This window comes from Hydra vulgaris, chromosome 15 (assembly GCF_038396675.1).
Source record: "Hydra vulgaris chromosome 15, alternate assembly HydraT2T_AEP".
In the NCBI taxonomy this organism is placed as follows: domain Eukaryota; kingdom Metazoa; phylum Cnidaria; class Hydrozoa; order Anthoathecata; family Hydridae; genus Hydra; species Hydra vulgaris.
In genome coordinates this window covers 48002218-48017640 of record NC_088934.1, presented here as the reverse complement: position 1 = coordinate 48017640, position 15423 = coordinate 48002218, and the positions used below count along the sequence as shown (strand labels likewise).

General features: G+C 29.9%; 1 protein-coding gene across 4 annotated transcripts in view; it reads left to right on the top strand.

Annotated features, from left to right (window-relative positions):
• The window catches only part of LOC136091295 (uncharacterized), a 131627-nt gene that overhangs the window by 27876 nt on the left and 88328 nt on the right, over window positions 1-15423 (top strand). For all 4 annotated transcript variants that reach the window (XR_010643874.1, XR_010643875.1, XM_065818677.1 and 1 more), the window contains exon 5: window positions 7385-7439. Coding sequence is in view for 2 of the 4 variants with exons in the window: in XM_065818677.1 (XP_065674749.1) it covers window positions 7385-7439 (55 nt within the window). In the remaining 2 variants the exon portion in view is untranslated. The remainder of the gene's footprint in view (window positions 1-7384; window positions 7440-15423) is intronic.

The window sequence follows — 15423 nt, the reverse complement described above, 5'->3', positions numbered from 1 at the left end:
CATTTTAAAGTTATTTAAAAGTTTAAACAGTTTTTAACATCTATTATTTTTCTTACAATTAAATCTATTATTTATCTTACAATTAAAGTACATTATATTAACATCCAAAAAATACTTGTTTAAAAATTTCTTGACACACTAATCTTTTAACGGCATTTAACACCATGGCTGGTAGCAAAAAATTTTAAAAATTGATAGTTCTTTAAACTGTGCTGCATAGATTTATAAAAACCTAATTTGATGATCAATATCTTCTGACTGATAACATTAGGATTTTTGTTTCAGAAATAATTTTTTTTATAAAATAAAGTTTAATAAGAAAATTTGAACATTCACTTTGCTCAAATAAATATTAAAACAAGTGCAAAATCTTCTTAAACTAAGCATTAGCTCAGCCTAAGATCTTTACAGATTTTCAAATATCTCCAATATATGAATCTAAGATAATGTTGTCAATTGCTGCATTATAAATTGCTATACTTATGTGGCAATGTTTGTATCACTAGTGTTGTCAATTTTCTGCCATCACTTAAATGCTTTATCTTCTTCTAGCTTGTGGTCTATAAAGTCTTGCATTAAACGCATTTTTATTATTTGAACACTAGGGTATTTTTCACAATGGTTGAGTTATCAAAACATAGCAATTTTAACAGCAAACTTAGCATCTTAACATCTATTGCAAGAACTTTTGCAGATAAGTAAAATTTGAGCTATCAAAAAAAAGTTTTCATCTTAATTACATATATATATATATATATATATATATATATATATATATATATATATATATATATATATATATATATATATATATATATATATATATATATATATATATATATATATATCGAGACGCAATAGATATATGGCTTAGATAGCGGCATCCTTGACATTTTGGAATCTTTTCTTGTCAAGAGCAAAAATTATTTAATACTCAGGTACCTTATGACCACAATCAAGCGAAAATTTACAAAAAATTAAAGTTATGAACATTCATATTTTTTTATTCAACAATTACGAATAAAATCTTGGTATAATCGAAATGGGAAACGAATGCGATGCTAAATCCCATTTGAGGTTGCAAATCCATCAGTTAATGACCCTCGCCATTGATCTTGACCAATACTACATTGGTCAAACTATGGATGGGGAAAATGGATGCACTAAATGCGGCTGGCTCTCACAATAACTTTATCAAACTTGCTACTAAACTGTAAAAAGATAATTACAGATATCAATCGAGCAAATAAATCAGACCAGAGAGAAGGAGAATCAGATACAGAGAGTGACATGTTAGCATGCACGTCTCAGAGTTTTTGTAATGCAAATCGTGCTTAGTTGTGTACAAGCTTTGTCTACTACTAAAACTCTCAAGGATATTCGAACTATTGTAATAAAGTTTCAAATAAAAACTTAAATTGGTCAATGAGTTTAAAGAAAATTCTTAATTACTTGAAATCAAATTCAAATTGCTGGTTCTCAATGTCAGATCTCAATGAAACAGTACGTTGAAAATGTTACAAACTTTCTATGATATGATGTTAGCTATAACAAAAACTAATTATTTAGAGAGGAGCATTTCTGAATTAGTAGCAACTCTTCAACCATGTAAAATGACTATAGGTGCCATGATTTACGATGATTTGGATTTGAACATTGCAGAAGGTGCATTAAAATTTTCGTAAGAGGAATTGCAAATAAAGGAAAGTTTATGGTCGTTTGATTGAAGATATTGAAATAGAGACTGCAGATTAATTCAACAGCTACGTTAAGACTGGATTCAAATCAGAAAAGTTATACAAATTAGAACATTCATTTCGAATATTCTATTTTGCATAACGTTACGACTGGATTCAAATCAGAAAAGTTATGCAAATTAGAACATTCATTTCGAATGTTCTAATATGCATAACTTTTCTGATTTGAATCCAGTCGTAACGTAGCTGTTGAATTAATCGCAGCCTCTATTTCAATATCTTCAATCAAAGAAAACCAACATCGATTCGATGTAAACAAAATTTCTCAATTTCAAGCAACCATTGCAGTAAAAAACGGGAGAGAATGACAGCTGCAACTTTGAATGAATTAAGTCTTTTGAAAAGTTTATTCAAGAATCAACATTAACTTGATAAATGTTGAAAACTTACGGTTCATTGATAATGATAAAAAAATAATAAAACACAAATTTTTTGGATACTTTCACTTCGTTTCCATAGTTTTTTATATCTTTGAAAAATCTCGTTTTTATCTCGATTTTGTCTTGGATTAATATCGTCTCGTATGGACCGAGAACGGAGTCGAAAAAAACCCCAGGATTCTGTATTTCAAAATTCAAGCTTTTTATCAATTAATCTAATTTTTTTGCAATATTTTCGGCATTTTGTGAACTAGAAATAGAATCAAGCTTAACAAGAAGTTGTTTAAGCTAAAAACGTTCTGTATTGAAATAATGAGAAATTGGAAACCTTCATAAAAAATTATTAGATCAAATCCAGATGTCATTAGTAGAGGAGAAACTTTCAAAGTCATTCTTCTCATCGTTAATAATAAAGTTCAAATGGTCGTTGATAAATTTACATGATTTAGGGATTCTTTCCTTGGAAAAATGATTTAGGTGGAACAGGAATATATTTTCTCTTCGTTGCTTCAAAATTTACCAGATGCTGATTAAGACACAAGACTTTTTGAGCATCATGAGAAAAAAGACATCTTGCACCTGAATAAAGGAATTTTCAGATATTTAATTTAAATTAGGAATTGTAAATAAAATATTTAAAAGAATATTTTTAGAAAATTAATAGTTTAAAAAAAAATTTGTTAGAAACAAAAAATATTTGAACAAATAATGTTAATAAGTACAAGTAATATTCGAATAAATAATTAGTTTAAACTAATTGGTGATAATAAATTTATTTCAATAAATCCTGATAATAAATTTATTTCAAAACTTTATCTGCACTTGTGATGATTGTTTGGACCACTGTCGATTTGAAAATAATAAAAAAACATCGGATGTATGATGTAAATCGGTGACCACTGATTTACATCATACGGACATACGGAATCAGTGGTCACTGATTCCCTATGTCCGTAGCGCTGTAGTTTATTATTCTTTAGCGGTAAGTTATAGTAATAAAAATAAATTATTTTACGCCCTTAAAATAGAAAAATCAATTTGTTTAGAAGTCATCATCCGGCAAACCATTTTAATATTATTTTAGATTTTGTAAAAAAAATTTTACCAAGTTTTTTTGCTTTACAAAGTAAATAACTATTCATTTCATATATATATATATATATATATATATATATATATATATATATATATATATATATATATATATATATATATATATATATATATATATATATATATATATATATATATATATATATATATATATATATATATATTTCTTTGGCTTCCTCGGTTCCACCTCAATTCTAATAATTAGTAAAATTTATAATAAAAATGATTCATAAAAACGGGCGCCATGGGCCCCTATAAATTTACGAATTACCTATAAGTTACAAATAAGCGGAAGTTATAATTAGAGATTATTCGAAAAAGTTGTTTTTATAATTTTACAGAATAACTTGAGGCTAGTTGAGTTTATTTCAACATTATGCAAATTATATTCCTCGTCATCAGCGTGATTTTGATTCGCTGAATTATTTACTACTTCTATAAACTGTAAGTAATCTCTTAGTGAAGGTACTGCGTTCCCCACAAGCATTCTTATTGATTTTAATTCTGAATTTTCTTATATTCTCTCTAAGCTATTTAATATCTCTTTCTTAAATGGAATTTTTCCTGACATTTTGGAACTATCTTATGACATTCCAGTATATAAAATGGCTTAAAGCTCACATGTACTAACTATAGACCAACATCAATTCTTTCTAACATTAGCAAGCTCCTTGAAAAACTAATGTATTCTAGATTATACTTATTTTTGAATTTCTTAAACTGTTTAAATGAATATCAGTTTGGATTTCGATCAAAACACTCTACTTGCCACACTTTAATAAGTATAACCGAAAAAATAAAAAAGGCACTGGATACTGGTGGTGTTTTTATCGACTTACAAAAAGCGTTCGATACCGTTAATGATGCCGTTTTAATTTTTAAACTTAAACATTACGGAATCCAAAAAGTTTCAAATTGAAAGCAGTTTGTTAGCATTAATGGTTAAAAATCAAATAACAAACATAGAGTTTGTGGTGTTTCCCAGGGTTCTGTTCTTGGCCCTTTATTGTTTTTGATTTATATTAATGATCTAAACAACTCTGTCAACTTCTCATCAGTCCATCTGTTTGCTAATGATGCTAATATCTTGGGGATAAAAATAAGTCTCATCATTCCTTGTGTAAGAATATAAACTTAGAGCAAAAAAGTTTAGTTCATTGGCTAAATGCAAACTTAATTTCTCTGAACTTGGAAAAAACTGAACAAATATTTTTTTTATCTCCAAGACAAAAAATTTCATTCAACAATCAAATAACTAAAATTAAAATTAATAATAGACGTTTATATCCAACACACGTTGTTAAATATCTTGGTATTTTTGTAGATTCGAACCTCTCATGGAATTTTCATATAGATGCACTCCGTAAAAATCTTAATCGAGCTAATAGCATGATTTCAATAATTCGCCAATATGTTGATACAACTACTCTTAAGAATATATATTTTACAATTTTTTAATCTCATCTCATCTACTGTTGTCAAGTTTGGGGACAAATTGGCAACTGTAATATTGATAAGTTGTTATCTGCTCAGCGCCAATCAATCCAAATAATTAATTTTCAACTCCAATTTTACCTTGTCAGCACTGGCTAAATTTGCTAATCTTCTTTTTATTTTTGACTCCCTTAATAAAAATTAACCGTCATGTATTACAACATTCTTCACTGAAACTCGATTTATACATTCACATTTAACTAGAAACATCAATAATGGAAAACTAAATGTACCTCCCTATAAAACTTTGAGGTATGGTAAGAATTCAATTACACATCAGTGCATCAGTGAATGGAATCGAAGTCTTGTGTGCATTGTGAGTTTGAAAAGTTAAAATTTCAAAATAATTTATCTTTATTTCTTTATTTAAAACAAAATAAATTTAAACAAATTCTAAAAACAATTTTATTTTAATTTTTTGTCATTATTAACTCTTTTAGTTTTATTTTTATTTTTTCTTACTGTTTCTATAGAAACTTAAGGAGTGACTCCTTCCTCAATTAATTATTGAGTTGGGGAATATATTCGTAGCGTTTTTATATTTTATTTTATTTTACAACGATTTGTTTCTGTTTGACAAAATGTAAATATTCATTCGATAGAGCACTTTCTGCTCTACAAAACTGTTCTAATCGTCTTTTGGAATAATTTAATTTTTTGTTACTTTTAAGGCTTAAAAATGGAATATCCAGGAGGTAAAAAACAACATTTTCACCTACTTTTTTTCGCTTTTCATCGAAGCCAAAAGGCTGCTGAAGCAACCCAGGACATTTGCAACGTATACGGAGACTGTGTCATAGGTGAGTCCACTGCACAAAAAATGGTTAGCAAAGTTTAAAAATGGCGATTTTGAAGTCGACGACACACCTCGCAGCGGGAGACCTTCTGACTTCGACGAAGAGCGTCTCAAAGCACTTTTAAAGGAGAACGATCACCAAACAAGTCGTGAATTGACCGAAAAAATGAACTGTGATCATAAAACGATTCTCAAACATCTTCATTCAATGGGATTTGCTGAAAAATTGGGAGCCTGGGTACCTCACGAGTTGAGCAAAGTAAACAAAGAAAATCGCCTTCAAATTGCTTCTCAACATCTCGCCCGCAATCGAGCAACACGTGGTCATAAACAGCGCTTTTTGTATTGAATCGTCACAGGAGATGAGAAATAGTGTCTATACATTAATATGAAGCAAAGGAAGGAATGGTTGGCACCAGGAGATACGCCAAAGCCCAGAGTCAAGCGTGACCTTCATCCAAAGAAGATCATGATATCTGTTTGGTGGAACTGGGAGGGCATGGTGCACTGGGAAATGCTCGATAGGAATGTCACGATCAACAAGGAGCTCTACATAGCCCAGCTACGCCGTGTAAATGAAGCTATTCAACTGAAAAGACCTCATCGACAAGACCAAACCATACTCCTTCACGACAACGCCAGACCCCATGTTGCACAAGTCGTCAAAGCCACACTCCAAGAGCTCGAATGGGAGGTCCTTCAGCATCCGCCGTATTCTCCGGATCTTGCACCCACAGATTACCATCTTTTCCGATCTCTGTCGAAACATATGAGGGGCGTTACCTTCGATAATGAAGAGGACCTTAAAAACTGGGTCAATAACTTCTTCGATACTATACCGGGCGATTTTTGGTGGAAAGGCATTGACAAATTGGTCGAGAGGTGGGAGGAGGTCGTAAACAGCTATGGCGAATACATAATCGATTAATTTATTATCATAAGTAAAGATTTCCCTTAAATAAAAGTCTTTGATAAAAACGCTACGAATATATTCCCCAACCCAATTTTATATTTATTCTTAATAATTATATTTTGATTTTATTATTTAAAACATTTTAGATATTCTTATTCTTATTATTGTTATTGTTATTATTATTATTATTATTATTAATAAAAAATTATTATTGTAATTATATTGTAAATTTTAAGGAAAATAAATATCTTGTTGTTGCTGTTGTTGCTGTTGTTGCTGTTGTTGTTGTTGTTGTTGTTGTTGTTGTTGTTGTTGTTGTTGTTGTTGTTGCTATTGTTGTTGTTGTTGTTGTTGCTCATTAAGTTTTCTTCTTTTTTTATTCTTTTTTTTTTTAATTTCATCTTTTATAAATTTAAATCTATTTTCAATACCCATACTTTAAATATTATGTTATCCAACCAGATTTTATTTGATTTTTGTATTTGCAAGATACTGAAATAAAAAAAAAGTTATATGTATTAGAGAACTACTAAGATAAACTTTACTGTGTTTTCCCTCTGAGCTAGTCTCAGATAGAAGATTAAGTGACTATTAGTCAGTTAATCTGCAATCTGAATATTTAATTTTTAATCACAAACAAAGTTAATAACTTTAACTTTCAATAAAAAAGTAATAACTTTAAAGTTAATTTGAAAAACATTTGAAAGGAAGTTCACGCCTCCTTAATATAAAATAAAACTTGCCAAGAGGTGGCAACATCATAGCTTTTGAGGCTAGCGCGCTAACCTAAATATAAAAAGCACACTATATATATATATATATATATATATATATATATATATATATATATATATATATATATATATATATATATATATATATATATATACTTATGTTGTAACTATTAGTAATCTTATATTCTTACCATTAGCTAAGAAAGCCGCTGTTATTACTTTATCATTATTTATCAGTAGAATATTTAGCAGGTAAAGCTTTTTTTTATTTATTTGAGTTTTAGATGTGCGTGTGTGTGTGTATGGGTATATATATATATATATATATATATATATATATATATATATATATATATATATATATATATATATATATATAGTTTATATATATATATATATATATATATATATATATATATATACATATATATATATATATATATATATATATATATATATATATATATATATATATATATATATATATATATATATATATATATATATATATATATATATATATATATATATATAATATATATATATATATATATATATATACATACTAGGGTTATAACAATTTTGCAACCGCACATAGACTTTGTGGTGCCTGGGGTCTATTTTCAGTCGCTGCCCCAAACTTTGAATTTCTTGGTATATTGAATTAAGCTAAAATTTCAGTGTTACCGTCCTTATGTCTTCTATCAGATTACAATTTAATGAAAACACTTTTTATTTTTGTATTAAGCATTGTCACACATAACAACACTCGGTATTTGAACTTTGTTATGTATGATAACATTTATATTTCATATATAACAAACATTTTTGACTTCGTTTTATTTTTTATCGTTTATATATATTTATTTTATTTTTACTATATATATTTTATTTTTATTATGTTATTCTATTTTTTATTATATATGTTTATTTTATTTTTATTTTATCGTTTATATATACTTATTTTCTTTTTTATCGTTTTATTTAAATATAAATTAAAATAAACGGAATTATATATTTCAGCAAATGTTAAATATGAAGACCAGGAACAGATCCAGGAATTTCCAGTGGGGAAAGGGGGGGGGGGGTTTGAGGATGTTTGAATTTTTTTGTATCACATTTGCATCTTCTAAAAATAAAAATAAAATCCTCCATTTCTAAGATATTTTAGGACTTTCAGGTTTATGTTTTAGATGTCCCCTGGATTCGTCACTAATGAAGACTAGTCAGAATACACCAGTTTTACTTTGCGGACTTTCTTCATCGCGAAACTAAAATGACATTTTCGTACGATAGAGTCTTCGCGAGGTCGTTCTCAAATGAAATTGCCATAAGATTAGTAAGGTGTTTTTCAGACATAGTTGATCGCAATTTGTATTTAATGCCTACTCTCATTCAGCCACTGAAACTAAGATTGTATTAAAAATGCGAAGAAAATGCAGATGGAAGGAAATATTGACTGAAGACCTTTCTGGTAGTTTCCATTGAGCAATTTTGTAGAAAAAAGGGATTCTCTTTTTCCAAAAAAACATCTATATGGCAGATTTCTTCAATAAACTCCTCTTTTTTTACATCATTTACGTAGAGATTTGCTAGGGCTTTGCATTTTTCTTTCCCACTAAGTTTTTCTTCATCACTAGAAATAAACAAAAATATATCCGTTGTCTTTTGAGCTGTGTCCGCTCTACTTCTTATCTGCTGGAGTAGCATTAAATACATTTGCATTTAGAACCCTTTGTTTCGTCTTTGTGGAAATCGGGTATATTCATCGACTCGCCGTGAAGTATTTTCCTTTTCTTTTTCCTCTTCTTAACAAAATAATTTTTGAGCCTAAACTTAGCTAACTTAGATGCAACCAGTTTTTCTTTATGGAGGATGTGGGGTTAAGAAGAAAGTAGTTATTCAAGATCATCGGATAGAGTCTTTAAAAACTTTGTCTTGCTGTCCAAAGAAGTACTTTTTGATTGAAAAAGTAGGCAGACATCGTTGATACATAGGAGAGCGTTGAACTAGAAAGAAGTCGAGACAATGAATTCAAATGATTGAATCCACTTTCTGAGTGTCTTAACTAAAGTAAGTTGATGATCTTCTAAACGAAGTTTTTAAAGAAATTGCAATGACTTCAGTATTTCTTTTAGTTGTTTTGACTAAGGTCGCACAGAATCTAAGCGCGCACCCAAATAGACAGCTCAGTTACCTCAGTCAAAATATTCCAGCGCATGCAGCTACTACTAAAAAGGTTATAAAACAATTGGATGTTGCCAAAATAACTCTTGACTACTACTGCGCACTGCATGGCATGTACAAAGTATGAGGATTTTTTTAGAGAATGATGATTGCACTGCACTTCTTTATATGCAACAAACATCTTAAACCCTATATCGTTGCCCTGGCCTCAACAGTTTAAATTCAACTTGAATTTGATCCAAAACGTCTATAATCAGCTTTGCAATGTCAAAACCCTTTTTACTAAATTTTCTACCTTCAGAAGACGTTCTTTTACTACCGGACAAATCGAAGAACAAAAGTGATTTAGTATGAGACATCCGTAGTTTCATCAATAGTAACGGAAAAATAAATGGTTGTGTGTAGAACTTTGACAACAGCAATAACAGTTTCCCCACATGTCATAATGAACTCATTTAGATGAATATTCCAAGCAACATTAAAATTATTTTTTGAATATAAACTGTAAACACACCTCGAAAACTTAGACAACTTTTAGCTAAATGGAGAGTGATGTCCAGGACGCGGACGCAGCGTAAAATTTCATACCACTTAGATGCCACATTTCTTATTGACTTTTCAAGTTCTGAATTGATCCAGGTCTGATTTTTCAAGGTTTCAAAAACTGTTTCTGAGGTGATTTCTGTGCTAAAAATTAGACTGATGGCTTTTAATCTTTTCTCCTAGTTTTTGCCAATTATCTTTTGTTTCACCATTCCATATCACGAGGAAAGACTAAAATCCAGAGCCAAAACTATGTCTTCGTCCAAGAATAAAGCAAAAAACAAACTGTTTGACTGAATTGTGTCAAATACCGGATTAGCTGACAAAATTCGTCAAAAAACCGACTATAACTTGAAAATCACCTTCTTTAGGGGGAGGGGGAATGGGACACACCCCTAAACACCGTCGTAAAACTTCCCTCCCTTAACCTCCCTACACATCTCCGTAAAATTGCCTCTGCATTTAACATATACAAATATTGGCCGGAGAAATTAACTGTCATATCACCGAGCCCTGTTTACATATAGACCGTGTTTAAATATACACAAAATAAAATATACACAAAACGTTGAAAATTTATAACTTTTGTTAAATATTAAAACGAATTTTATATTGATTTAAAGATTATAAAAAAAAAAGCTTTGTATACTCATACAAATATATTTGATACATGTTTAACAATATACATTTAGTGCTAATGAAAACGTTTTTACTATTTTTAAAATCACCTTTTAAAAAAAATATTTCAAATATTGTATTAAAATCTAATTAAATTAAGATTATTTTAGAATCTGTTTTAAATTTTTCTAGTGAGTAGTGTTCTTAACTGAACTTTTTAATAAAATATTTCCATAAAAAAAGGTCCTCAATATTGAATTCGATAAGAACTCATTTTTAAATTAATTCTCGGAATAATAAAGTTTTTCTCTAAAACTTTATTATTCTCGGAATAATAAAGTTTTTCTCTTAAACTAAAAGTTGGATACTTATGAGAAAAGATTAAAGTAAAATTGAAATATAAGTGGAGATATTTTATGTGTCATTTTAAAATTTATAAATATTTAGGCCCTTGAGACGATTTAATAGTGGTCCATATTAAATGATATGTTTTTCATATCAGTAGATATTTCATGAAATAAGAATGTGTTCCAAACTTGCTCGATTATCATCTTCTTTAGAGACCGTTAAAAAAATTTACGGGGAAGATGGCTTTCTCCGACTTTATCAGGATTCATCAACACTGTTGGTAGTATGTACTATCTAAAAAAGACTTATTTAACAGTTTTGGAATGAAATTGTGAATAATAAAAAAAAGCCATTAACCTGTACCTTAACTACTTGGTCTGACGTAGAGTTAACAGATGTTGAAGTTATATTGAATTTTTCAAAGCCACACTCTAACAGTGTACGTATGTTGTTGTCTTCTTTTACATCTTTTTCTGCTGCTTTTTTTTTCTGCCTTGGGACCCTGAACCAAGCTTTTGAAAACTGGACATCGCTTTTTTACTCTAAGATGGGATAAACAATTGTATATGGGAAGTATTGAATTTATATTGGAAAAGCAAAAACTAATAGTTACATGTCTGATTAATTTAATTGCCTTTTTACTAATCGCTATTATGTTTACACTTTTCACGGGTAAAAGACACTTATTCCAGCGTTCCATGACTTTTATGGAAACTAGATTACATTTAAAAACTAAATTACCTGAAGTTGCCAGATAGAATATTTAAATGATGATCTTTGAAGGTCTTGATTTTATTTATTTGAATACCTGGATTCAGAATTCGAATTCAGAAAAAGAAATAAAATTTCACAATATCAAATGAGTTGGAATCAATGTATTTCGAAAGAATATTTGAAATGTATTGAAATAAAAGTAGCTAAACTGATTTATATTACATAACGTTAATAGTGTTTTAAAACAAGTTATTTGCTACTATATACTACTTTGTTTTCAAAAACAACTCCTTCTAAACAGTGGCGATTCTACGAATAAAATGAGGGGGGAGGGGTGAATTCTCAAAGAGTACCGACTGGCTTCTTTCTTTTTTTTGGCTTTTTTTAGGGGGTAGGGGTGGAAAAAAGTTGAACTCTTTTGATAATCTTTAATTACGTCATTAAAACATGCATCATTAAAACGTACATATAAATTACTATGTAATAACTTCCATTTCTGGCCAGCCCTGTTTGCAATCTCATATAGCCACGGTCTTGAAAAGTGAGTTTTGGGATAAGAACACTGAAATAAGCATTCATTTATGCTTTCATTCTAAAAACGTCATCCAAAACTTTAAAAAACTATTTTGGAAATATTGCGACATTAATATTTACGACTACAATAATATAATATAAAATACAGTTCAGAAATAGTAATTGAATATAATAATAAAATACAATCAATTGGATTATATAATAAATTTCCAATTGATTTTTCAGGAATTTATTCCGGCCGTAACATTTGTTACTTCTTTGTAGTTGAATCTTAATTCTCTGCATTATCTATATTCCGGTATCACATAGTTAGACCTACAAAAATCACTACCTACTAAGTTGTTCTACGAAAAGAACATCTACTAAAAAATGGAACTAATTTTCAGATAACCAACTGGGGCCTAAATTGTTTTCAACCGATTATAATCTTTTTTATTTTCAACGTTTTAATTTTCGACCAACTTTTTTTTAACCTGCCATTAAGTATCATTATAAAAGGTTTCTGAATATTTTGATATATTGGAAGCAATTTCAGGTTCCACATTTCTATTTGAAAAAGGAAGATTAAATGCATTACTGCTTGAAGTACTTCATGTATCCAATTTTGATGGATGCACTTTAAATTGTATTGTTGTTGCAAAGCCAACTTCTCCTTGTGATTTAATCTGCATATCATAAAGTTTTTTATCTTCAGTTACCAAAAAGTTGTCATCTATTTATGTAATTCAAACACATTTGCAAATTTAATTCTTTACGATTGATTTTTTTGTTATGAGTGGAAAATTTAACTTTTCCCACAATTTCATGAATGAAACAAAATATTTTGTTTTTTTCGGTTTGCATAGGGTGTTCTTCAGCTTCTGTTACCAGTTTATCTTCTTTTTTAGAAGGAATGAAAAACAAAAAGCATGTTCATATCGGAGTTAAGGATTATGAGTAAATAAAAAGGCATTGCGCTTTTGCGGAAGCTTGTTCTTTAAGAAACAGCAACGCAAATCCGATAGTTAACAATTTCATAATCAAATATCTTAACACCGAGCGCAAAATCAAAAAAGAATTTGAAATTTGCAGCAAATAGTAAATAATAATAAATTAATTGGAAAAATTGGATTGAGTTATAGAGATGATAAGCTAGAAGCTACGGAAAGTCTAGAGGTTATGTCTTTAGATTATGTAAACCTTTAAGACTTCGTTGTTTTTCTTAACAACTATTAAAATACAATCACTTGTATGATAAAATAAATTTAAAATTGATTTTTCAGCAATTTTTGACCAATTTAGTTTTTGACGAGTATCAAAAGTTAAAACGTTTAAGATATCTATTAACGTTTCTTTCGAAGATGGCACAAAAGTCACTAGCTCTTTAGATAAGCGCCTATTAGAGTATTTGTAGAAAAGAGAAAGTGAAGCAAAATTACGACGTGACAATGGTTGAAGGTTGGCTGCAAGAGCAGGTCCAACTATGTTTACAATGCATTTGGAAACATCATTGGAAAATCCTTTCTAGATATGGCAACAGTATTCCATACAAGGACGGGTTTGAGAGTTGTATAGATAAAGAATAGTATCCGGAAAAAGGAACTGGCTAGCACGATAAAGAGATACAATCTTAGCAGATGCTAATTTTGTAATGGATTTGGTATATGGTTTCCAAGAAACATTGGAATTAAGAGTAAATCCTAGAAGACAAAGGGTAGATGACTTTACGTTGTGTACAGTAGCATTCATAAATATTGAAAGATCTAAATTGTTGCGATAACGATTAGGTGAAATAAATTGAATTTTTTGAGTTAAACTTCACCAGCTACTGAGAACCAAATGCTGCAGCAGAAGTAAGGTCCTTTTCAAGTTCAAATGTCTCCTCCAAGGAATCATAGAGTATTACTTGAAGTGCGGTTTCCCAAACTCTCTGGTATCTCTCAAAGAGACTGATTCTTACCGCTGCAAAATATCAGAGTATTAACTGAGCGCATGGATTGTGCCCTTTTTAACTTTTAATGTGCATTTTCAAGGCCACATAAAGAGCCGTTTGTTACAACTTACTGTTAACTAAAAAAACTGAGACAACTGCATAGCTCAATGCATAGAAGACCGTGCTCTATTAATGAACGAGTTCTCTTTAAACTTAAATAACGCCAAAGTAACCTAAAATATTAACCATCCCCACCACCTAACTGTTTTTAATGTATCTTTTAAAAATATTTTAGGTCTGCAAAGCAACTTTCTATCAGTTGAGTCTTACCTCTTGCATAACTAACCAGACCTGCTAGCTCTTAGTTAGACACATTTACATTCCGCGATTCTATACTCAGATCTCAGTGTTGATGGATAGTATCCTTTTATTCGCAAAGACTCCAATAGTCACATGCTTAGCTTGGGGTATACATACGCTTTATGTCACCTATTAGTTGTGAAATCAGATTTGAACCCCTTTTTTGAAAGATTTGAACCATTTTTATATGTACTTCCGCTAAGCGTAATGTAATTTGTACTTCCGCTAAGCGTAATGTAATTTGTACTTCCGCTAAGCGTAATGCAATTTGTACTTCCGCTAAGCGCGTCTTTACGCTACCACTTTTTTCTTTGTTCTTTGTTTTTCTCCTTCTTCTCAAGACTATACCCTTTTAGATTTAATTTCTGATCAAGTTGATCATACCCAGTCTTCCATTTCTGTTGTCATTAGTGACTTTAGAGCTCATCACAATGAATGCCTTGGCTCTAATGCAACTGCCCCTTCTGGCACTAAAGCCCATAACTTCTGCATTTCTCAATCTCTTACTCAGATAGTTAAATTTGTGATTGTTTTTCTGATAACCATAATCATATACTTTCGATCCGAAACCTTTGTAAAATCTTTAATGGCGTTATCAACAAGGTTCGTTACATTACTCATTTATTGGAGTGATCTTATTACTTTCCCCAAGGATAAGGCACAATTATTTGAAAAGACCTTCTTTTCTAATTCGACTCTTGAATATTATATCCATTCTCTTCCTTCCATTCAAGTTAAACAGGTTAACCCATTGTTAAACATTTAAATTAATCCAGCTTACGTTGCTAAAGTCATATCACAATGAAACTCTTCTACGACTTGTTGTCCAGACAACGTTCCTGCCATGGTTTTGCAATTTTTACTCCAGAACTCTTTTCAAATCTCTTTAAATTATTTAATAAGTGCTTGACTGAGTCTTTTTTTCCTGCCAGCCTGAAAATGACATCTCTGGTTCCAATTTTTAAAAACTCCGAAGAACATTATAACCCTTCCAATTATCGTCCAATCAGTCTTCTTACT